The 26,006-nt window shown below is 41.5% G+C and overlaps 2 protein-coding genes across 6 annotated transcripts in view; one reads left to right on the top strand and one right to left on the bottom strand.

Annotated features, from left to right (window-relative positions):
• The first annotated feature begins 209 nt into the window (after positions 1–209).
• On the top strand, positions 210–1,103 carry LOC139159300 (vomeronasal type-2 receptor 26-like). Its single transcript, XM_070736622.1, has one exon. The coding sequence runs from the start codon at positions 210–212 to the stop codon at positions 1,101–1,103; it is 894 nt and encodes a 297-aa protein (XP_070592723.1).
• A 6,310-nt stretch (positions 1,104–7,413) lies between these two features.
• LOC139163099 (zinc finger protein 252-like) overlaps positions 7,414–26,006 on the bottom strand; it is a 39,818-nt gene continuing 21,225 nt past the window's right edge. The window contains exons 5-7 of one of the 5 annotated variants that reach the window (XM_070744044.1): positions 22,521–23,867; positions 21,989–22,007; positions 7,414–9,575 (exon numbers count right to left, since the gene is read on the bottom strand). In XM_070744044.1, the coding sequence (XP_070600145.1) occupies positions 7,748–9,575; positions 21,989–22,007; positions 22,521–23,867 (3,194 nt within the window). In that variant the 3' untranslated portion in view covers positions 7,414–7,747. Of the gene's footprint in view, positions 10,322–10,567; positions 10,577–15,827; positions 15,886–21,988; positions 22,008–22,109; positions 24,511–26,006 lie in introns of those variants that run through there. The other 4 variants (XM_070744046.1, XM_070744045.1, XM_070744039.1 and 1 more) reach the window with 4 other exon arrangements.

Here is a 26,006-nt window from a genome sequence, read left to right as displayed (position 1 = left end):
TAACATCCTAGGACTTTCCTCAACTTCATATATCTAGCTACATTTTTCAAAAAAATATCATTCTTATCTCTTTAATGAAATAGTTTAGAAATACTTCTTGGAAAATGTTCCTGGAGTTAGGTGTTGTCCAAACAAGATATTTCTTGTAATGTAAAAAAATATATAGAAGAAATATTACTTTTTATTTTTTAGATACTAAAAAATGCACCATGTGTCCGGATGATAAATATCCTAATGAGCACAGGATCCAATGTATCCCCAAAGTTATAACCTTCCTGTCTTATGAAGAATTTCTGTGCATCATTCTGGTCTCTTTTGCCCTACTGTTGTTCTTAATCACAGACCTTGTTTTAATCATCTTCATTAAATACCGAGAAACCCCCATTGTCAAAGCCAACAACCGGGACCTCTCCTACATCCTCCTGGTCTCCCTCCTGCTTTGCTTCTTGTCTTCTTCTCTCTTCATTGGTCAACCAAGGAAAGCCACCTGCCTTCTCCGACAAACGGTTTTCAGCATCATCTTCTCAGTTGCTGTTTCTTCTCTCTTGGCCAAAACCATCACAGTGGTGCTGGCGTTTCTGGCCACAAAACCAGGAAACCAAGTGAAGAGATGGTTGGGGAAGACCTTGGCCAACTCCATCATCCTTTCTTCTTCTGCTGTCCAAATTATCATCTGCTCCATCTGGCTGGGAGTTTCTCCCCCCTTCCCTGATTCTGACCTCCACTCCCAGCATGGAGAGATCATCCTGCAATGTAACGAAGGGGCTGTTGTCATGTTCTACGTCACCCTCAGCTACATGGGCTTCCTGGCTGCCATCTGCTTCACGGTGGCTTTCCTAGCCAGGAATCTACCTGGGGCTTTCAACGAAGCCAAACTGATCACCTTCAGCATGCTGGTCTTCTGCAGTGTCTGGGTGACTTTTGTGCCCACCTACCTGAGCACCAAAGGGAAATACATGGTGGCTGTTCAGGTCTTCTCCATCCTGGCCTCTAGTGCTGGGCTGCTGGGCTGCATCTTCATCCCCAAATGCTACATTATCCTTCTGAGGCCATACCTGAACACAAAGGAGCAGCTTACAGCCAGAACAAATTTAAAAACATGATATATAACACCATTGTGATATTGGAAAAATTGTTAATGTGACTTTTATTTGACTTCCATTTAGATAGTATGCAGAAGTCAAGGAAAACCCAATCTATGTTTCAAAATTGGAAGTTATTGACTGATGACTATTCTTGCAGCTCCATTCCCTTTCAATAAATCTTGCTAAAGAGATTTATGTAAAATTCAGAGGAATTCAGCTGTTCAGCAACAGCTACTGAATGTGAAAGCTTATACAAAATAATGTGGGCACTTGTTCCTCTTGACAGTAGCTTAAAGTGTTTGCAAGAGAGAATGAGCAGGAAAAGAGGTCAGCATGAAGCTGTTGGGACCAAGTACCAGCCTGGTTGCCTGATCCTCTCCATGAGAATGCCAGAATGATGTGAAATGCCATGTTTGGTTGGTCCTCAGCTTCGAAGGGAAATCTTGATTCCTCTTATATTATTCGTTCATTTTTTAGAAAAGTTTTTATTTATTTATATGTAATTCTTTCTTGATTTCCTGATAAAACCTCATTTGCAGAAAGTGTTCAGCAGAACAGCTGTTTGGGATTTCAGTTTGGAATTATTATTATTTATTTCTGTACTTCTCACCAAAAGAAAAAAAAATAAAGTAAATTTTAAAAATAAAGTTTCTAATGAACTTTCCAGAGTGTTTTTTTCTTTCAACCAGAGAAATAAAAAAGCAGTTTTCAGGGCCTGCCTAAAGCATTTTCATTAGTACATGGTACATACTGATATTTGGGGTTGCCATACATGTTAAATTACCAATTATATTTGTATTTTTACAGTTGTAATATCTCTTTAAGGACTTTGGCTGGTTAGCCATAAGAGAGTGCCAGCACTCTCTCCTGTCGATGATGCTGAATAGCTCATTCACTTTTTGCCTTTTACCTTGAGGGGGGAATATTTTTCTGCTTCGTGCTTGTTATGTGCGGTTTGTTGATTATTTCTGCTTTGTGCTTATAAATATGTATATATGTAAATAATACTTGTTTAGCATACCAAGTCTGTGTCATTACTGGCTGTAATGTTTAGCATACCAAGTCTGTGTCATTACTGGCTGTATCACACATCCACACTTCCTTAAACTCTGCTCAGCGTATGTCAAAGGTCTCGTAGCCTAGCTGCACCGAGACATACCAACAATTTTCTCTGCTCATCTTTCAAGCTTGTCTTGTGTGTGGAGGGCTAGAGAAGATTTCTGGAGAAAAAGGACCTTGAGACTCTTCCCAGGAGGAGGTTGAAGAGATCCTGTCTGAAGGCAGGTCACAAAAGTCCAAGAAGGGGGTAAATAAGAGTGGAAACCAGTGGTGGGATTCGAGAAATTTAACAACCTGTTCTCCGCCCTAATGATTTTTTCTAACAACCTATTGCTCTCCTATATCTCCTATACCTTTCTTCTATTCCTATATCTCTTCTTCTATTCTTTCATTGATATGTTATATTACTATATCTTCTTTTCTATTATTTCTTAGATAAAGTTTACTATGAGTATCTCCTCTATAACCTTCATCATGTATTTTACTATGTGTATATAGATATATACCCACTAAAACCGTCATTGTGTATTGGGCAAAATAAATACATACTACAAAAAATACGGTGTTTCAAGCATTTTCACAGGCTAAGCAGTATAAAATGTGACAACAGATCTGTCTAACAGCCTTACTAAAGAGAAAATGAAATAACATTCTGACAGGAATTAAATAGAATTTGATTATTTTAAGATTTAAAATCTTTATTACAGTCGACAGCATAATGAGCATGGCATGAATTCAGTGAAAATCTAGACATCAAGATTAATAATAGTAATTATAGTAAAAAACCAAAGACATTTATTTACATATAACTTTATTTCTTATTAGAATTGGAAGGGACCTTTCAGGTCATCTAGTCCACCCCCCTCCTAGTGCAGGAGACCCTACATCGCACTAGTCCAATAGCAGTCCAGTCTTTTCTTGAAGGTCTCAAGTGTTGGAGCCTTCACCACCTCTACGGGCAAGTTGTTCCCCTGGTTGATCCCTCTCAGAAAGAAAATTCCTCCTTATTTCAAGGTTGAATCTCCCCTTGGACAGCCTCCAACTGTTGATCCTTGTCTGGCTCTCTGGTGATTTGGAAAATAATGTATTCCCCTCGTCCCTGTGACAACCACTCAAATATTAGTAGACTGCTATCATGTCCCCACTTGACCTCCTCTTTCCTAGACTATCCATGCCCAATTCCTGCAACCTTTCCTCGTATGTTTTAGTTTCTAGTCCCTTTACCATTATGGTTGCTCTCTTCTTCACTTTTCTAGAGTATCAATGTCCCTTTTTTAGTGTGGTGACTAAAATTGAATGCAGTGTGGTCTAACTAGGCCATTATAGAGTGGTATTAGAACATCCCTTGTCTTAGAGTGTATCTCTCTATTTATGCAGCTTAAGATTGTGTTGGCTTTTTTAGCCGCTGCTGAACATTTATTTATTTATTTATTTGTTTATTCATTCATTCATTCAATTTTTATGCCGCCCTTCTCCTTAGACTCAGTGCGGCTTACAACATATTAGCAGTAGAACTTTTTAACAGAGCCAGCATATTGCCCCCACAATCTGGGTCCTCATTGTACCCACCTCGAAAAAATGGAAGTCTGAGTCAACCTTGAGCTGGTGATGGGATTTGAACCGCTGACCTTCAGATCTAGTCAGCTTCAGTGGCCTGCAGTACAGCACTCTACCTGCTGCGCCACCCCGGCTCATTGTTGGCTCATGTTTAGTTTGTTGTCCACTAAGACTCCAAAATCTCTCTCACACTCACTGCTCTTGAGTGTTTTTGCCCAGTTTGTATTTGTGATTTGGGTTTTTCTTATCTAGGTGTAGGATCCTACTTTTCTCTGCATTTAACTTCATTTTGTTCGTTTGGGCCCTTAGCACTACTTTGTTTAGATCCCTCTGTATCCTGAGCCTATCCTCTGGGGTGTTGGCCACTCCCGCCAGCTTGGTGTCATCTGCAAATTTGATTATTTCCCCTTCTACTCCCTCATCTAAGTCATTAATGAATATGTTGAAAAGTACTGGGCTTATGATATCCCGCTACTGACTTCATTCCATGTGGACATGGACCCATTTAGGACGACTCGCTGAGTGTTGTTCGTTAGTCAGTTGCCAATCCACCTGATAGTGTTGCTCTCTATCCCACTTTTCTCTACCCTGTTTCCCTGAAAACAAGTCACCTTCGAAAGTAAGACATAGGACAGGTTTCGTAGAATGGCCTAATATAAGGCATCCCCCGAAAGTAAGATATTGGAGACATTTTGTTTCTCAGCATTCCCGAACAGAACATATATAACATTGCTGTCTATAAATTGCATCCCATAACGCTGCATCAATCAGATTTAAAACACAAAGAAACATGGAAGACTGACGGCAGAAAAAGACCTCATGACCCATCTAGTCTGCCCTTATAATATTTTTTGTATTTTATCTTAGGATGGATATATGTTTATCCCAGGCATGTTTAAATTCAGTTAATGTGCATTTACCAACCACGTCTGCTGGAGGTTTGTTCCAAGGATCTACTACTCTTCCAGTAAAATAATATTTTCTCATGTTCCTTTTGATCTTTCCCCCAACTAACTTCAGATTGTGTCCCCTTGTTCTTGTGTTCACTTTCCTATTAAAAACACTTCCCTCCTGAACCTTATTTAACCCTTTGACATATTTAAATTTTTCGATCATGTCCCCCATTTTCCTTCTGTCCTCCAGACTATACAGATTGAGTTCATCAAGTCTTTCCTGATACGTTTTATGCTTAAGACCTTCCACCATTCTTGTCGCCCGTCTTTGGACCCGTTCAATTTTGTCAATATCTTTTTGTAGGTGAGATCTCCAGAAATCACTACCCCTAAATTCTTCTCTTCTGAAGTTTTTGCTAACACAGAATGGCCAATACAATAATCAGATTGAGGATTCCTTTTCCCCAAGTCCATTGTTTTACATTTGGAAACATTAAACTGCAGTTTCCATTGCTTTGACCATTTATCTAGTAAAGCTAAATCATTTATCATATTACAGATGCCTCCAGGAATATCAACCCTATTGCACACTTTAGAGTCATCAGCAAATAGGCAAAACTTCCCTACCAAACCTTCCCCTATGTCACTCACAAACATATTAAAAAGAATAGGACCCAGAACAGACCCTTGGGCACACCGCTTGTAACCTGTCTCTGCTCAGAATACTTGCCGTTAACAATAACTCTCTGATGTCTACGCTTCAGCCAGCTGCAAATCCAACATACCGCTGCGTGTTTAGATGCACTTTTGCTACAGCAGGATATGATACAATTCATTGGGGAAAAAATAAGACATCCACTGAAAATAAGAAGTAGCATATCTTTGGAAGCAAAAATTAAATATAAAACGCTATCTCATTTTCGGGGAAACACTGTAGCTTGCAGAGTAATAGATTATGGTCAACCTTGTCAGCAGTTTTGCTGAAATCCAGATATACTAAGTCCCCTGCGTTGCTCTGGTCAATTGATTTGGTCACAGTATTGAAGAATGAGATGAGGTTGGTTTGGAATGATTTGTTCTTGACACACCCGTATTGGCTATTGGGTATTATGTTATTTGTCTGTAGGTGGTGGCAGATCTGTTTCTTGATTATTTTTTCTAGTATTTTCCTGGGTATTGGTGTAAGGCTGATAGGTCTGTACTTTCTTGGGTCTGTTTTTTTGCCTTTTTTATAGATGGTACTATATTGGCTCATTTCCAATCATCTGGCAGATCTCTTGTGAGCAATGATCCTTGGAAGATGTGAGAAAGTGGTCTGGCATTGACCTCTGCTAGTTCATGAAAGACAAGAGCTTACGCATATAAAAACAGGAGTCTAAATGGAACTGTTAAAGTATTTACATGTAATATCTAAAGGAGGAGCCATCAACCAACCATAACTGTGTGTTCTGACTTACTGTACAGCCCCACTCCATCAGATCATTTTTCTGCTATCATATCATTTGAGTGATATGATAGCAGTGTTCCAGTATTTGAGGGGCTGCTACAGAGAAGGAGGGGTCAAGCTATATTCAAAGCACCTAAAGGCCAGACAAGGAATAATGGATGGAAACGGAACAAGGAGATATTAAATCTAGAAATAAGGAGACATTTTTTTGACAATGAGACCAATCAACCAATGGAACAGCTTCTCTTCGTAAGTTGTGAGAGCTTCATCACGGGAGACTTTCAAGTATAGATAGAACTGCCATCTGTCAGAAATGGTGTAGGGTCTCCTGCTTGGGGGGGATGTTGGTTTACATGACCTACAGGGTCCCTTCCGACTTTGTTAATCTAATATAATCTAAAAGTGAATTAGAATTAGAATAGATTAGAATAGAATGGAATAGAATTAGAATAGAATAAAATGAGATTAGATTAGAATAGAATAGAATTAGAATAGAATAGAATTAGAACAGAATAAAATGAGATTAGATTACAATAGAATTAGAATAGAATAGAATTAGAACAGAATAAAATGAGATTAGATTACAATAGAATTAGAATAGAATAGAATTAGAACAGAATAAAATGAGATTAGATTAGAACAGAATTAGAATAGAATAGAATTCTTTATTGGCCAAGTGTGATTGGATACACAAGGAATTTGTCTTTGCATATGCTCTCAGTGAAAGAAAAACATACATTTGTCAAGAATCATGAGGCACAACAATAGTTGTTATAGAGTTCAAATAAGCAATCAGGAAGGAATAAATATGAATCTAAATAGTAAGGATACAAACAAGAAGTTACAGTCATAAGTGGGAGGAGATGAGTGATAGGAATAATGAGAAAAACGAAATAGTAATAGTAATGCAGCCTTAGTGAATTATTTGATGTCTTTCAAACTCAGAAAAACGTTTAACATCCTGACAGTGCTATCATAATATCAACCGTCAAAATGGAACAAGCGGCATCTCCCAGCAAAGGAGATCACAGCAGGAGTTCTCATAAACTTGAAGATGCCACACTCAAAAATCACAATGCCTCTTTCTCTATAATATTGGAAATTATTTGCACATCTACGGTAGTTCTCTCACTTCATATCTGTGCAGCTAAAATTGGTAACATTCCTATCTTCCAATAATTTTTTTATGGATGTGAAGCAGATTTCTAAAAAAATATATATCTTGCTTTTATATTATCTCTTGTTCAATGTGGAAAAAACATTCTAAAGCACTTTTTGCCTGCAATTATGCTATTTTTACAAAAGGAAATATCCACATTTTCATCATACAAAATACAGAAGTAATTAACCTTGATCAAGGAAACATTATCCATTTTCATTTTTCTTTTCTTTTCCATTTAATGCATAATACTGAGAGATGTTTGGCTAAACAGGATCAGGCCAGAAATTAAATACTTCATCTCTCAGGTGAACTTGCAAAGGCAGATCAGAAAAGAAATTCGGGTTGCTACAAATACAAAAGGTTGCTAAAACACTCATATGCACGGGTGGGCTACTGTGCGGATGCGGGGTGGGGAATACAATCGGGTAGCAAAAATGGACCTCCACCTCAGAGCACCCAATTTGCACTGAAAGATGTTGAAAGAAAATGCAGGGCATCCTGCATAAACCACGCCCAGTGTGGTAGTAAAAACTTTGGTAGCTGTTCACTGCTCATATAGTTTCTCTCTTGTGTGAGTCCTCTGGTGTCTCATCAGGTGGTTATTTAGACTGAAGCTTTTCCCACAATCTGGACACTCATATGGTTTCTCTCCTGTGTGAGTCTTCTGATGTGTCATCAGATTGGAACTTACACTAAAACATTTCCCACAGTCTGGACACTCATATGGTTTCTCTCCTGTGTGAGTCTTCTGATGTGTTATCAGATTGGAACTTTGACTAAAACATTTCTCACAGTCTGGACATTCATACGGTTTCTCTCCTGTGTGAGTCCTCTGATGTATCATCAGGTTGTAATTTTGACTGAAGCTTTTCCCACAATCCGGACACTCATATGGTTTCTCTCCTGTGTGAGTCCTCTGATGTATCATCAGGTTGTAATTTTGACTGAAACTTTTCCCACAATCTGGACACTCATATGGTTTCTCTCCTGTGTGAGTCCTCTGATGTGTCATCAGAGTGGAACTTTGACTAAAACATTTCCCACAGTCTGGACACTCACATGGTTTCTCTCCTGTGTGAGTCCTCTGATGTGTCAACAGATTGGAATTCTGACTGAAACTTTTACCACAGTCTGAACACTCATACAGTTTCTCCCCTGTGTGAGTCCTCTGATGTTTAACCAGACTGGAATTGTCACTGAAACTTTTACCACAGTCTGGACACTCATACGGTTTCTCTCCTGTGTGAGTCCTCTGATGTGTCACTAGACTGTAATTCTCACTGAAAGTTTTCCCACAGTCTGAACACTCATACGGTTTCTCTCCTGTGTGAGTCCTGTGATGTTTCACCAGACTGGAATTGTCACTGAAACTTTTACCACAGTCTGGACACTCATACGGTTTCTCTCCTGTGTGAGTCCTCTGATGTGTCACCAGACTGGAATTCTGACTGAAGCTTTTCCCACAATCCGGACACTCATACGGTTTCTCTCCTGTGTGAGTCCTCTGATGTTTAACCAGACTGGAATTCTCACTGAAAGTTTTCCCACAGTCTGAACAGTCATACGGTTTCTCTCCTGTGTGAATCCTCTGATGTTTCACCAGACTGGAATTCTTACTGAACCTTTTCCCACAATCCGGACACTCATACGGTTTCTCTCCTGTGTGAGTCCTCTGATGTTTCACCAGACTGGAATTCTTACTGAACCTTTTCCCACAATCCGGACACTCATACGGTTTCTCTCCTGTGTGAGTCCTCTGATGTTTCACCAGACTGGAATTCTCACTGAACCTTTTCCCACAATCCGGACAATCATAGGGTTTCTCTCCTGTGTGAGTCCTCTGATGTTTCATCAGACTGGAATTCTCACTGAAACTTTTCCCACAATCCGGACACTCATATGGTTTCTCTCCTGTGTGAGTCCTCTGATGTGTCACCAGCCTGGAATTCTGACTGAAACTTTTCCCACAATCCGGACACTCATATGGTTTCTCTCCTGTGTGAGTCCTCTGATGTTTCACCAGACTGGAATTCTGACTGAAACATTTCCCACAATCCGGACACTCATACGGTTTCTCTCCTGTGTGAGTCCTCTGATGTTTCGTCAGGGTGGAATTTTGACTAAAACATTTCCCACAGTCTGAACACTCATAGGGTTTCTCTCCTGTGTGACTCCTCTGATGTATAATCAGGTTGAAATTTTGGCTGAAACTTTTGCCACAGTCTGGACACTCATACGGTTTGTCTCCTGTGTGAGTCCTCTGATGTTTAACCAGATTGGAATTCTGACTGAAACTTTTCCCACAATCCGGACACTCATACGGTTTCTCTCCTGTGTGAGTCCTCTGATGTGTCACCAGCCTGGAATTCTGACTGAAACTTTTCCCACAATCCGGACACTCATAGGGTTTCTCTCCTGTGTGAGTCGTCTGAGGTTTCATCAGGGTGGAATTCTGACTGAAGCTTTTCCCACAAAGAGGACATTCGTAGAGGTTCTCCCCTGTGTGAATATTCTGGTGCATTACCAGGTGAGAATTGCTATTAAAAGTTCTCCCACAATCTAGACACTCATATGGTTTCTCCCCCATGTGAATTTTCTTTTGTATCACACTTCCTAAACCTAGGAAATGGGCAGTGGGTGGCCTTCACTTCATTGGGTTCTCTCATGCATTATCGGCTGCGCTCTGTAAATCTGTTTTTCCCTAGAAGCTGCATATTGTGGGATTTTCCACCAAGGAAACTTTTGGATGCTGTTTTCATTCAAGCTATACTTGATGCACAGGGTGAAGTTTGAATGCCTGCCTATCCTATGTGACTACGAAATGACCACTTCCTCCTGCGCTGATTTCCAGATTACGTCTCCTTTTTCTGAACTTGAACACAATCCTCTTTGATCTTTTTCTGGAGTGTTTCCCTAAGTTCTACATATTCATTTTTTCCAACGTAAAACTCTCTTCATATTCTCTCTTTTGTCCCTCACTTGCCTGCAGAAAGAGAAGTCTTTTGTAGCTTTCTGGTGGCAGCGAAATCCACTTTCATTGCTGGCTGGACTTGATTTCCTTTCAAAGCTGCTTGTGTTTCTCACTTTTCCGGATTTATCTTGCTCGCAACTTTTTGATCTACAAGATTGACATAAAACATTAGATTGACATAAAGTATTTATAAAATAGCTACAGAAGATGTGAAAACATAAAGAAAGAAAAAAACATGCATTACAATTAAAATAAGTCATACCAAACACTCTTTTCCAACAACCCAAGAAATTATTATGCAGGTAGATATCACCAGACAGTAAACACAGAAATCAGATTGACTATGTGCTCTGCAGCCAAAGGTGGAGAAGCTCTATACCAGTGATGGCGAACCATTTTTTCCTTGGGTGCCAAAAGAGTGTGGGTGCGTGCTATCGTGCATGCTCGATTGCCCATACCCATAATTCAATATCTGGGGAGGAAAACGGCCTGTTTCCCAACTTCTGATTAGCCCAGAAGGCTCTTGTTTCACCCACCCGAGGCTCCAAAGGCTTCCCTGGTGCCTGGGGAGGGTAAAAACACCATTCCCCATTCCCCCAGAGGCTCTCTGGATGCAAAAAAACGACCTCCCAAAGCCTCTGTGTGAGAAAAAAATCAGCTGGCCAGCATACACAGGCATGTTGCAGCTGAGCTAGGGCAACGGCTCGCGTGCCAGCAGATATGGCTCTGCATGCCACCTGTGGCACCCGTGCCATAGGTTCACCATCACTGCTATATACAGTCAGTAAAAAAAAAAGACCAGGAGCTGACTGTGCCTGAGATCATGAGCTTTCACTTAAAGAAAGTAGGGGAAAGCACTATATCACTCAGGTATGAAGTTAATTGTATCTCTGCTGAATATACAGTGGAGGTGACAAATAGCTTAAAGGAATTAGATCTGATAGACAGAATGGAGATTCACAACATGGCAGCAAATTTGGAAAACTCAACAGTGGCCATGGGATTGGAAAAGGTCAGTCTACATTCCAATTCCAAAGAAAGACAATGCCAAAGAATGCTCAGATTATTGCACCTTTGCACTCATTTCACTTTCAAAGTTACACTCAAAATCCTACAAGGTTAGCTCCAGGTGTAAGTAGACGGAGAACTACTAGAAGTGTAGGAATTTGAAAAGACAGCAAAACTATTGAAACTGAAATACTTGTTAGAAGAAATTTGCCTTCCCCCCCCATTTTACAGGCTTAATCCTGCAAGGCTTACAAGGTTCTGGTCTTGTTTCTATAGCCTAATCTTTATTGCCCTGCTTACAGAAACTGCCTCTCCGTTAACCCTTATTACATTCTTGGCAGTACACCTAGACCAGGGGTCGGTAACCTTAAACACTCAGAGTGTCATTTGAACCCATTTCACATAAAAAAACACCCACTGGGAGCCACAAAACCCTTCCTGTGCCTGACTATTTCCTGAGTGGCCACAGAACTAGCATATGTAGTTGAATTAACCATTCTTTTTTCTTCTGAAATGTTTTTTTTTTTAAATTTATACTTTGTTGGCTTACTGGGGTCACATAGCTCAATAAATTGTGTGACAGCGGGTATTAGACATTGGTTTTTGTGGTGCATGTTTTGAGCAACAGGAAGCCAGAGCAGACTTTGACTTACTCTTTCCAGAGTTTTTTTCTCTTTACAGATACTTTTTCCACCTTTGCTTGACTTTCTTAGAGGAGAAGGGTTATTTTAAGGTTTTTAGGCTGCTCTTAGGAGGAAATACTCCCCTGTTGGAGTTCTTCCAGCACAGAGCTGCCAGAAGGAAGCTTTTAAAGACAAGGAATCTAGATGGACAGGAGTTAATCTGTTTCTGAAAAGAAGCAACTTCAGAAATCTGCCTAGTTCCTGTGTCTGTTTGTTCTGGTGATTGGTTTAACAAGCAACAGGTACTGTGTTTGCTCCTTTGCTTCAGTCTAGTCTCAAGTGCTTTTTCTATCTGGGGAAGTGGTCTTACTTCACTACTTTAGGGGTTATTGGGACTGTCCTTTTGGGGTGTACTTCCAAGAGGGTTTTGGGGTATACTTCCAAGTTTCACACTGATTTTTTTACTGCCTTCCTGGGAGGCATGTGATCTTTCCTTAAATCTGGGTGATTTATTTAGGATATCTTATAAGGTGAGTGCAACCTGTTGGTATCTTTAAGGGGTAGAAATGGATCTAAGAATTGCTTCTTCTGGGTGTACTCTTTCTGGACAGCTTAAATGGCTTCTGATTTCTCATAGCATTTTAATGATTTTAATTCCTCAAGATGCTCTGGCAGCAGTTCATTTACTGACCATTCAAAATTACAATGGCATTAAAAAGGTGACTTATGACCATTATTTACACTTATGGCCATTGCAGTCACGATAGGCCAGGTGAGGAGCGCCCCTCCACATGACTGATGTCAAGTTGGACATGCCCACCCAGTCACATGACCACCTGGACATGACAGGTGCACATAGGGACTACTCAGAGGGCTGAAAAGTTTATTTTTGATGGGTCCTCACACTTATGACTGTTCTCACATTTTACATTTTGTACCCTATCATGTCACCGTGGTAAAGAGAAGAACTGCAGTTGTGAAATGCTTGAAACAGTTATTAAGAATGTGCAATGGGCATAAATGTGAAGACTCTCGTAAGTGCGGAGACAGGTTATAAATGCAAGGACATTTTTTAGCTCTCTAAGTCCCTATGCATGTAGCCATGCCCATCCAGTCACATGACATGTTAGTTACACCCACACTACATGACCAAGCCACGCCCCAAATAAGCCACACCCACAGAATCAGTTGTTAAAAATTTGAATCCCACCACTGGAAGGAAGGACTTACTGGAGAAAAGCCTAATTATGGGAACGATTGAGGGCAAAAGAAGAAAGAGGCAACAGAGAATGAGGTGGCTGGATGGAGTCACTGGACAGCAGGCGTGAGCTTAACTGGACTCCACAGGATGGTAGAGCACAAGAAGGCATGCAGTAAAGTTGTGGACTAACAACAATAATGAGAAGTAAACAGGGAAAAATGATAAATTAACTTCTAACCTTAATTATGATTCATTTGACATATAAAAGACCAGTCACAGTTTGATTATCCAAAAAAACATTAAATTCTCTTTAGGACTTCAGTTAAGTCAAAATTCTTAAATAACAAATTGGTTATTTTCAAATATGCCAGGAAACGTAGAGACCAAATTATACAGATATCCACATAGGGACTAATGTATATTGTTCAAAACAATAAAGGGAACACTTAAAAAACAGAATATAACTTCAAGTAAATCAAACTTCTGTGAAATCAAACTGTCCACTTAGGAAGAAACACTGATTGACAGTCAATTTCACATGCTGTTGTGCAAATGGAATAGTTGTGCAAATGAAATAGTTGTGCAAATGATATATCCAATGAGAATATTTCATTCATTCAGATCTAGGATGTGTTATTTGAGTGTTCCCTTTCTTTTTTTGAGCAGTATAGATTACTACTGGTAATCTAGCATGATATCCTTCTGGGCCGGCTGGAGGGGTTGGGAGTGGGAGGCACTGTCCTTCAGTGGTTCTCCTCCTACCTCTCCGGTCGGTCGCAGTTGGTGTTAGTGGAGGGGTCAGAGGTCAACCTCTAGGTTGCTCCCTTGTGGGGTGCCTCAGGGGTCGGTCCTCTCCCCCCTTCTATTTAATATCTACATGAAACCGCTGAGTGAGATCATCCAAGGGCATGGGGTGAGGTATCATCAGTATGCTGTTAACACCCAGCTATACATCTCCACACCATGTCCAGCCAGCGAAGCAGTGGAAGTGATGTGCCAGTGCCTGGAGGCTTTTGGGGTCTAGATGGGTGTCAACAGACTCAAGCTCAACCCTGATAAGACGAAGTGGCTGTGGGTTTTGCCTCCCAAGGACAATTCCATCTGTCCATGCATCACACTCGGGGGGGGGGAATTATTGACCCCCTCACAGAAGGTTCACAAAGTGGGCTTCCTCCTCGAGCTACAGCTAACATTAGAAAACCATCTTTCAGCTGTGGCGAGGGAGGCGTTTGCCCAGGTTCGCCTGGTGCACCAGTTGCGGCCCTATTTGGACCGGGAGTCACTGCTTAGTCACTCATGCCCCCATCACCTCGAGGTTCGACTACTGTAACACTCTCTACATGGGGCTACCTTCGAAGAGTGTTCGGAAACTTCAGATCGTGCAAAATGCAGCTGCGAGAGCAATCATGGGCTTCCCTAAGTATGCCCATGTCACACCAACACTCCGCAGTCTTCATTGGTTACCGATCAATTTCCGGTCACAATTCAAAGTGTTGGTTGTGTCCTATAAAGCCCTTCACGGCATCGGGCCAGGATATCTCAGAAACCACCTTCTGCCGCACGAATCCCAGCGACCGGTTAGGTGCCACAGAGTTGGCCTTCTCTGGGTCCCGTCGACTAAACAATGTCGTCTGGCAGGACCCAGGGGAAGAGCCTTCTCTGTGGCAGCCCAACCCTCTGGAACCAGCTCCCCCTGGAGATTAGAGTTGCCGCCATCCTCCTTGTCTTTTGTAAACTCCTTAAAACCCATCTCTGCCGCCAGACATGGGGGAACTGAGACATCTGTATTTTTTTAAATAAGGGGTTTTTAGTGACTTTTTAATTATTAGATTTCTTATACATTGTTTTATTATTGTTGTGAGCCGCCCCGAGTCTACAGAGAGGGGCGGCATATAAATCTAATAAATAATAAAATAATACTACGCCTATGAATATATATGTCTCTGTTGTGTGAGTCCTCTGGTGTATCATCAGGTGAGAATTCTGACTGAAAGTTATTCCCCAATTGAGAAACACATGGCTTCTCCCACATGTGTGTCCTCTTGTGTATCACATTTCCTAAAGTTAGTTGACACATTGAGGGCAGTGGCTGGGGGTTTGGATCCCTTCTTGGATAGTGTTTTCATTCAAATTATACTTACCGTACTTGCTTCATGGGGTCAGGTTTGAATGCCTGCCATTAATTTATAATGTAAACCTTAATTATGATTCATTTTACAAATAAAAAATTAGTTAGATCTAAGTTCAAATATACACACAAACATTAAATTCTCTTCTGGACTTCAATATCAAGTTGGTATTTTCAAATATATCCGGAAATGTCGAGGCTACATTATACAGATACGGACATAGGGACAAATATAGCTATGCCTACGAATATATGCCTGGTAAAAGTCCATTTGTATTTCAGTTTCAAAAATGTCTGAGAAGTGGGTACCCTTAAACGTTTGTCTCTAATTTTGGAGGATGGGACAGCTTCACCAGATCAGGGGCTTCAATCGATGCGTGGTACCTAAAGCATCTTCAAGATATAATCCAGGCTTTTGTGCATCAAACGCCCCAGTGTTTCCAAGGAAAGGACACACCCATAAAATCAAAGAGTCCAATGAAGATTTTTTTTTTTTAAATCTCCCAACAAGCAGAAAATTGCAGGCACCACTTTCATAACGACCAGCACCACTAGAACAAAGTTTGGGGAGGGGAGGAACATGCAGCAGCACCCGACATAGTTCAGCCTGGTTTCTTCTCTGCTTCAGCCTCTTGGAGGGAACCAAGCAGCCCTCCTTGCACCGGCTTCTCCCCCGACCTGTCCTCAACTCACCTTCCAGCTGCTGAACTCCTGGGAAGAGGAGAGGCGCACTCCAAGCCACCGTCCTCCGATGGGTCAGCCGGAAGAGAAGTTTCCTGAGTTCTTCCTCTCTTTTCCACATCCCCTCTAGGAATCGAGTACTCCATTGTTTCAACCGCTTCAGGCTCCCTCGCGCTCCCTCCCATTGGATGTGGGTACTCAGCCACCATCGATGCCGTTCTGCTGTACTTAGCCGCTTTCTAGTCACCGGGTGTTTCGCCATCTAGCGACAGAGAACTGAATTACAAGATTATGCCGTTTGCAAGATTTTTGTTTGCTTGTTGTAAAGCGACATCGAGGACACTCATACCAACTGCAAGAACTAAAGCAAGGCAAAGGGAATGGGCTGTGCTGACTGGCCGCAGCAGCAGAAAATCGGCCACAGCGAATAGACCGCAACAAACGGGCAATAGCAGCAGCCAACAGGCCATGAAAAATAAGCTGCAGAAAACAGGATGTCTCAAATGGGAGGCAACTAATGGGCAGTGGTAAACAAGTCGCAGTGAATGGGCCGCAGTGGCAAAAGGGCTTCAATAGTGGCAAATGGACCACAGCAAATGGGCCAAATGAATACTGGATGGATACTGGGAGGCAAAGGCTTTTCTTCTTCTTCTTCTTTTCCTTCCACCAAAAGGTAGGTATGTCTCACAGTCCGGAGCAACTTATACTACAAAAAATACGGTGTTTCAAGCATTTTCAGAGCCTAAGCATTACAAAAGGTGACAACAGATCTGTCTAACAGCTTTACTAAAAAGAGAAAATTAAATAATATTCTGACGGGAATTAAATAGAATTTGATTATTTTAAGATTTAAAATCTTTATTACAGTCGACAGCATAATGAACATGGCATGAATTCAGTTAAAAGCTAGACATCAAGATTAATAATAGTAATTATACTAAAAAACCAAAGATATTTATTTATTTATACATTTATTTCTTATTAGAATTGGAAGGGATCTTTCAGGTCATCTAGTCCAGCCCCCTGCTAGTGCAGGAGACCCTACATCGCACTAGTCCAATAGCAGTCCATTCTTGTCTTGAAGGTCACTAGTGTTGGAGTGTTAACCACCTCTGCGGGCAAGTCGTTCCCCTGGTTGATCCCTCTCAGAAAGAAAATTACTCCTTATTTCCAGGTTGAATCTCCCCTTGGACAGCCTCCAACCGTTGCTCCTAGTCTGGCTCTCTGGTGCTTTGGAAAATAATGTGTTCCCCTCCTCCCTGTGGTAACCACTCAAGTATTTGCAGACTGCTATCATGTCCCCCCTTGACCTTCTCTTTCCTAGACTATCCATGCCCAATTCCTGCAATCTTTCTCCCTATGTTTTAGTTTCTAGTCCCTTTACCATTATGGTTGCTCACTTCTGCACTTTTTCTAGAGTATCAATGTCTCTTTTTTAGTGTGGTGACCAAAACTGAATGCAATACCCTAGGTGTGGTCTAGCTAGAGTGGTATTAGCACCTCCCTTGTCTTGGAGTGTATTCCTCTATTTACGCAGCTTAAGATTGTGTTGGCTTTTTTAGCCGCCGCTGAACATTTATTTATTTATTTGATTTTTATGCCTCCCTTCTCCTTAAGACTCAGGGCGGCTTACAACATGTTAGTAATAGCACTTTTTAACAGAGCCAGCATATTGCCCCCACAATCTGGGTCCTCATTTTACCCACCTCGGAAGGATGGAAGGCTGACTCAACCTTGAGCCGGTGATGAGATTTGAACCGCTGACCTTCAGATCTACAGTCAGCTTCAATGGCCTGCAGTACAGCACTCTACCTGCTGCGCCACCCCGGCTCATTGTTGGCTCATGTTTAGTTTGTTGTCCACTAAGACTCCAAAATCTCTCTCACATTCACTGCTGTTGGGAGTGTTTTTGCCTAGTTTGTATATATGTAGTTTTGGGGTTTTCTTACCTAGGTGTAGGATCCTACTTTTCTCGGCATTGAACTTTGTTTTGTTTGTTTGGGCTCTTAGCACTAGTCTGTTTAGATCCCTCTGTATCCTGGGCCTATCCTCTGGGATGTTGGCCACTCCAGCCAGCATGGTGTGATCTGCAAATTTGATTATTTCCCCTTCTACTCCCTCATCTAAGTCATTAATGAATATGTTGAAAAGTACTGAACTTACGATCCTTGTAGTGCCCCACAACTGACTTCAATCCATGTGGACATAGACCCATTTAGGACGACTCGCTGAGTGTTGTTCGTTAGTCAGTTGCCAATCCACCTGATAGTGTTGCTCTCTATCCCACTTTTCTCTACCCTGTTTCCCTGAAAACAAGTCACCTTCGAAAGTAAGACATAGGAGAGGTTTCATAGAATGGCCTAATATAAGGCATCCCCCGAAAGTAAGATATTGGAGAGGTTTTGTTTCTCAGCATTCCCGAACAGAACATATATAACATTGCTGTCCATAAATTGCATCCCAAAACGCTGCATCAATCAGATTTAAAACACATAGAAACATAGAAGACTGACGGCAGAAAAAGACCTCATGACCCATCTAGTCTGCCCTTATAATATTTTTTGTATTTTATCTTAAGATGGATGGATGTTTATCCCAGGCATGTTTAAATTCAGTTACTGTGGATTTACCAACCACGTCTGCTGGAGGTTTGTTCCATGGATCTACTACTCTTTCCGTAAAATAATATTTTCTCATGTTACTTTTGATCTTTCCCCCAACGAGTCTTCGGAGAGCGGCGGCATACAAATCCAAATAATAAACTAACTTCAGATTGTGTCCTCTTGTTCTTGTGTTCACTTTCCTATTAAAAACATTTCCCTCGTAAACTTTATTTAACCCTTTGACATATTTAAAATTTTCGATCATGCCCCCTCTTTTCCTTCTGTCCTCCAGACTATACAGATTGAGTTCATTAAGTCTTTCCTGATACGTTTTATGCTTAAGACCTTCCACCATTGTTGTACCCCATCTTTGGACCCGTTCAATTTTGTCAATATCTTTTTGTAGGTGAGATTCCAGAATTCACTACCCCTAAATTCTTCTCTTCTGAAGTTTTTGCTTACACAGAATTACCAATACAATACTCAGATTGAGGATACCTTTTTCCCAAGTGCATTATTTTACATTTGGAAACATTAAACTGTAGTTTCCATTGCTTTGACCATTTATCTAGTAAAGCTAAATCATTTATCATAATACAGACGCCTCCAGGAATATCAACCCTATTGCACACTTTAGAGTAATCAGCAAATAGGCAAAACTTCCCTACCAAACCTTCCCCTATGTCACTCACGAATACATTAAAAAGAATAGGACCCGGAACAGTCCCTTGTGGCACACCGCTTGTAACCTGTCTCTGCTCAGAATACTTGCCATTAACAATAACTCTCTGATGTCTACGCTTCAGCCAGCTGCAAATCCAACACACATCCAACATACCGCTGTGTGTTTAGATGCATTTTTGCTACAGCAGGATATAGGATACAATTCATTGAAAACAAAATAAGACATCCACTGAAAATAAGACGTAGCACATCTTTGGAAGCAAAAATTAATATAAAATGCTATCTCATTTTCGGGGAAACAGTGTAGCTTGCGGAGTAATAGATTATGGTCAACCTTGTCAGCAGTTTTGCTGAAATCCAGATATACTAAGTCCCCTGCATTGCTCTGGTCAATTGATTTGGTCACAGTATTGAAGAATGAGATGAGGTTGGTTTGGAATGATTTGTTCTTGACACACCCGTATTGGCTATTGGGTATCGATTATTTTTTCTAGTATTTTCCTGGGTATTGGCGTAAGGCTGATAGGTCTGTACTTTCTTGGGTCTGTTTTTTTGCCTTTTTTATAGATGGTACTATATTGGCTCATTTCCAATCATCTGGTAGTTCTCCTGTGAGCAGTGATCCTTGGAAGATGTGAGAAAATGGTCTGGCATTGACCTCTTTTAGTTCATGAAAGACAAAAGCTCACACATATAAAAACAGGAATCTAAATGGAACGGTTAAAGTATTTAAATATAATATCTGAAGGAGGAGCCATCAACCAACCATCACTGTGTGTTCTGATTTACTGTACAGCCCCAGTCCTTCAGATCATTTTTCTGCTATCATATCATTTGAGTGATATGATAGCAGTGTTCCAGTATTTGAGGGGCTGCTACAGAGAAGGAGGGGTCAAGCTATATTCAAAGCACCTAAAGGCCAGGAAAGGAATAATGGATGGAAACTGAACAAGGAGATATTCAATCTAGAAATAAGGAGACATTTTTTGACAATGAGACCAATCAACCAATGGAACAGCTTGTCTTCGTAAGTTGTGAGAGCTTCATCACGGGAGACTTTCAAGGAGAGATAGAACGGCCATCTGTCAGAAATGGTGTAGGGTCTCCTGCTTGGGGGGGATGTTGGTTTACATGACCTACAGTGTCCCTTCCGACTTTGTTAATCTAATATAATCTAAAAGTAAATTAGAATTAGAATAGATTAGAATAGAATAGAATTAGAATAGAATAAAATGAGATTAGAATATAATAGAATTAGAATAGAATAGAATTAGAACAGAATAAAATTAGATTAGATTAGAATAGAATTAGAATAGAATAGAATTCTTTATTGGCCAAGTGTGATTGGATACACAAGGAATTTGTCTTTGCATATGCTCTCAGTGAAAGAAAAAGATACATTTGTCAAGAATCATGAGGCACAACAATAGTTGTTATAGAGTTCAAATAAACAATCGGGAACGAATAAATATAAATCTAAATAGTAAGGATACAAACAAGAAGTTACAGTTATAAGTGGGAGGAGATGAGTGATAGGAATAATGAGAAAAATGAAATAGTAATAGTAATGCAGCCTTAGTGAATTATTTGATGTCTTTCAAACTCAGAAAAATGTTTAACATCGTGACAGTGCTATCGTAATATCAACCTTCAAAAGGGAACAAGAGGCATCTCCCAGCAAAGGAGATCACAGCAGGAGTTCTCATAAACCTGAAGATGCCACACTCAAAAATCACAATGCCTCTTTTTCTATAATATTGGAAATTACTTGCACATCTACGGTAGTTCTCTCATTTCATATCTGTGCAGCTAAAATTGGTAACATTCCTACCTTCCAATAAATTTTTTATGGAGGTGAAGCAGATTTCTAAAAAATATATATACAGTAGAACCCCGACTTACGAGACTAATTGGTTCCGGAAGGAGGCTCGTAAGTCGGAACGCTCATATGACGAAACATTGTTTCCCATAGGAAACAATGTAAAGTCAATTAATCCGTGCAACAACAAAAAAACCCGCTGCCGCCGAACGCGGAAGTTAGCGTTCAGAGACAGCTGCGAAGCAGCGCGCGCGTTTTAAAACGTGGCAGCCGGCCTGGGGGGCTCGGGGGGAAGCCCCCGAGCCCCCCAGGCCGGCTGCCACGTTTTAAAACACCCGCGCCGCTTCGCAGCTGTCTGCTGAATCCGGAACGCTAACTTCCGCGTTCGGATTCAGCAGACACCTGCGAAGCAGCGCGCGTGTTTTAAAACGTGGCAGCCGCCCTGGGGGGCTCGGGGGGAAGCCCCCGAGCCTCCCAGGCCGGCTGCAACCTTTTAAAACACGCGCGCTGCTTCGCAGCTGTCTGCTGAATCCGGAACGCTAACTTCCGCGTTCGGATTCAGCAGACAGCTGCGAAGCAGCGCGCGTGTTTTAAAACGTGGCAGCTGGCCTGGGGGGCTCGGGGGGAAGCCCCCAAGCCCCCCAGGCCGGCTGCAACCTTTTAAAACATGCGCGCCGCTTCGTAGCTCTCTGCTGAATCCGGAACGCTAACTTCCGCGTTCGGATTCAGCAGACAGCTGCGAAGCGGCGCGCGTTTTAAAATGTGGCAGCCGGCCTGGGGGGCTTGCCAGCACTCCCCCGAGCCCCCCAGGCCGGCTGCAACCTTTTAAAACACGCGGGATACGAGCGCCAAGGAGCTGTCTCCTGAAGCCGAAAGCGGAAGTTAGCGTTCGGCTTCAGGAGACAGCTCCTTGGCGCTCGTATCCCGAATGTGAGCTCGGGAGGCGAACAAAAATGTCGCTCCCCTCCCAGCTCTTATCTCGAGTAGCTCGTAAGTAGAGCTGCTCGTATGTCGAGGTTCCACTGTATCTTGCTTTTATATTATCTCTTGTTCGATGTGGAAAAAACATTCTAAAGCACTTTTTGCCTGCAATTATGCTATTTTTACAAAAGGAAATATCCACTACATTTTCATCATACAAAATACAGAAATAATTAACCTTGATCAAGGAAACATTATCCATTTTCATTTTTCTTTTCTTTTCCATTTAATGCATAATACTGAGAGATGTTTGGATAAACAGGATCAGGCCAGAAATTAAATACTTCATCTCTCAGGTGAACTTGCAAAGGCAGATCAGAAAAGAAATTCGGGTTGCTACAAATACAAAAGGTTGCTAAAACACTCATATGCAGGGGTGGGCTACTGTGCGGATGCGGGGGGAGGGGATACAATCGGGTAGCAAAAATGGACCTCCACCTCAGAGCACCCAATTTGCACTGAAAGATGTTGAAAGAAAATGCAGGGCATCCTGCATAAGCCACGCCCACAGTGTGGTAGTAAAAACTTTGGTAGCCGTTCACTGCTCATATGGTTTCTCTCTTGTGTGACTCCTCTGGTGTCTCATCAGGTGGTTATTTCGACTGAAGCTTTTCCCACAATCCGGACACTCATACGGTTTCTCTCCTGTGTGAGTCCTCTGATGTATCACGAGAGTGGAATTTTGACTAAAACATTTCTCACAGTCTGAACACTCATACGGTTTCTCACCTGTGTGAGTCCTCTGATGTATTATAAGGTTGTTATTTTGACTAAAACCTTTCCCACAGTCTGGACACTCATACGGTTTCTCTCTTGTGTGACTCCTCTGGTGTCTCATCAGGTTGGAATTGTGACTAAAACCTTTCCCACAGTCTGGACACTCATATGGTTTCTCTCCTGTGTGAGTCCTCTGATGTCTCATCAGGTGGTTATTTAGACTGAAGATTTTCCCACAATCTGGACACTCATATGGTTTCTCTCTTGTGTGAGTCCTCTGATGTCTCATCAGGTGGTTATTTAGACTGAAACTTTTCCCACAATCTGGACACTCATATGGTTTCTCTCCTGTGTGAGTCTTCTGATGTGTCATCAGATTGGAACTTTGGCTAAAACATTTCCCACAGTCTGGACACTCATATGGTTTCTCTCCTGTGTGAGTCCTCTGATGTATCATCAGGTTGTAATTTTGACTGAAGCTTTTCCCACAATCCGGACACTCATATGGTTTCTCTCCTGTGTGAGTCCTCTGATGAATCATCAGGTGGTAATTTTGACTGAAACTTTTCCCACAATCGGGACATTCATATGGTTTCTCTCCTGTGTGAGTCCTCTGATGTGTCACCAGACTGGAACTTTGACTAAAACATTTCCCACAGTCTGGACACTCACATGGTTTCTCTCCTGTGTGAGTCCTCTTATGTTTAACCAGACTGGAATTCTCACTGAAGCTTTTCCCACACTCTGGACATTCATACAGTTTCTCCCCTGTGTGAGTCCTCTGATGTGTCACCAGACTGGAATTTTGACTGAAACTTTTCCCACAGTCTGGACACTCATACGGTTTCTCTCCTGTGTGAGTCCTCTTATGTTTAACCAGACTGGAATTCTCACTGAAACCTTTCCCACAGTCTGAACACTCATACAGTTTCTCCCCTGTGTGAGTCCTCTGATGTGTCATCAGACTGGAAATCTGACTGAAGCTTTTCCCACAATCCGGACACTCATACGGTTTCTCTCCTGTGTGAGTCCTCTGATGATTCACCAGAGTGGAAATTTGACTAAAACGTTTCCCACAGTCTGAACATTCATACGGTTTCTCTCCTGTGTGAGTCCGCTGATGTATCATCAGGTTGAAATTTTGACTGAAGCTTTTCCCACAATCCGGACACTCATAGGGTTTCTCCCCTGTGTGAGTCCTCTGATGTTTCACCAGAATGGAATTATTACTAAAACATTTCCCACAGTCTGAACATTCGTACAATTTCTCCCCTGTGTGAATATTCTGGTGCATTACCAGGTGAGAATTGCTATTAAAAGTTTTCCCACAATCTAGACACTCATATGGTTTGTCCCCCATGTGAATTTTATTTTGTATCACCCTAAAGCTAGGAAATGGGCAGTAGGTGGCCTTCGCTTCATTGGGTTCTCTCATGCATTGTCGGCTGTGCTCTGCAATCTGTTTTTCCCTAGAACCTGCATACTGTGGGATTTTCCACCAAGGATACTTTTGGATGCTTCTTTCATTCAAGCTATTCTTATTTGATTCACAGGGTGAAGTTTGAATGCCTGCCTATCCTATGTGACTACGAAATGACCACTTCCTCCTGCTCTGATTTCCAGATTACGTCTCCTTTTTCTGAGCTTGAACACAATCCTCTTTGACCTTTTTCTGCAGTGTTTCCTTGAGTTCTACATATTCATTTTTTTCCAACGTAAAACTGTCTTCATATTCTCTCTTTTGTCCCTCACTTGCCTGCAGAAGGAGAAGTCTTTTGTAGCTTTCTGGAGGCGGCGAAATCCACTTTCATTGCTGGCTGGACTTGCCTTCCTTTCAAAGCTGCTGAGGTTTCCCACTTTTCTGGATTTATCTTCCTCGCAACTTTTTGTTCTACAAGATTGAAATAAAACATTAGATTGACATAAAGTATTTCTAGAATAGCTACAGAAGATGTGAAAACATAAAGAAAGAAAAAACATGCATTACAATTAAAATAAGTCATAGCAAACACTCTTTTCCAACAACCCAAGAAATGATTATGCAGATAGATATCACCAGACAGTAAACACAGAAATCAGATTGACTATGTGCTCTGCAGCCAAAGGTGGAGAAGCTCTATACCAGTGATGGCGAACCATTTTTTCCTTGGGTGCCAAAAGAGTGTGGGTGCGTGCTATCGTGCATGCTCGATTGCCCATACCCATAATTCAATACCTGGGGAGGAAAACGGCCTGTTTGCCAACTTCTGGTAAGCCCAGAAGGCTCTTGTTTCACCTTCCCAGGCTCCAAAGACTTCCCTGGAGCCTGGGGAGGGTAAAAACACCATTCCCCATTCCCCCAGAGGCTCTCTGGATGCAAAAAAACAACCTCCCAAAGCCTCTGTGTGAGAAAAAAATCAGCTGGCCAGCATACACAGGCATGTTGCAGCTGAGCTAGGGCAACAGCTCGCGTACCAGCAGATATGGCTCCGCATGGCACCTGTGACACCCGTGCCATCACTGCTATATACAGTCAGTTAAAAAAAAAAGACCAGGAGCTGACTGTGCCTGAGATCATGAGCTTTCACTTAAAGAAAGTAGGGGAAAGCACTATACCACTCAGGTATGAAGTTAATTGTATCTCTGCTGAATATACAGTGGAGGTGACAAATAGCTTAAAGGAATTAGATCTGATAGACAGAATGGAGATTCACAACATGGCAGCAAATTTGGAAAACTCAACAGTGTCCACGGGATTGGAAAAGGTCAGTCTACATTCCAATTCCAAAGAAAGACAATACCAAAGAATGCTCAGATTATTGCACTATTTCACCCATTTCACTTTCAAAGTTACACTCAAAATCCTACAAGGTTAGCTCCAGGTGTAAGTAGACAGAGAATTACCAGAAGTGTAGGAATTTGAAGAGAGAGCAAAACTATTGAAACTGAAATACTTGTTAGAAGAAATTTGCCTTTTTTTCCCACTTCACAGGCTTAATCCTGTAAGGAATTATAACATTCTGGTCTTGTTTCTATAGCCTAATCTTTATTGCCCTGCTTACAGAAACTGCCTCTCCGTGAACCCTTATTACATTCTTGGCGGTACACCTAGACCAGGGGTCAGTAACCTTAAACACTCAGAGAGTCATTTGAACCCATTTCACATAGAAAAAAAACCACTGGGAGCCACAAAACCCTTCCCGTGCCTGACTATTTCCTGAGTGGCCACAGAACTAGCATATGTAGTTGAATTAACCATTCTTTTTTCTTCTGAAATGTTTATTTAAATTTAAATTTAAATTATAAATTTAAATTTATACTATGTTGGCTTACTGGGGTCACATAGCTCAATAAATTGTGTGACAGTGGGTATTAGACATTGGCTGTTGTGGTGCATATTTTGAGCAA

This window comes from Erythrolamprus reginae, chromosome 2 (genome assembly GCF_031021105.1).
Source record: "Erythrolamprus reginae isolate rEryReg1 chromosome 2, rEryReg1.hap1, whole genome shotgun sequence".
Classification (NCBI taxonomy): Eukaryota; Metazoa; Chordata; class Lepidosauria; order Squamata; family Dipsadidae; genus Erythrolamprus; species Erythrolamprus reginae.
Note: the sequence above shows the minus strand (reverse complement) of the source record. Positions and strands in the feature narration are given on the sequence as shown.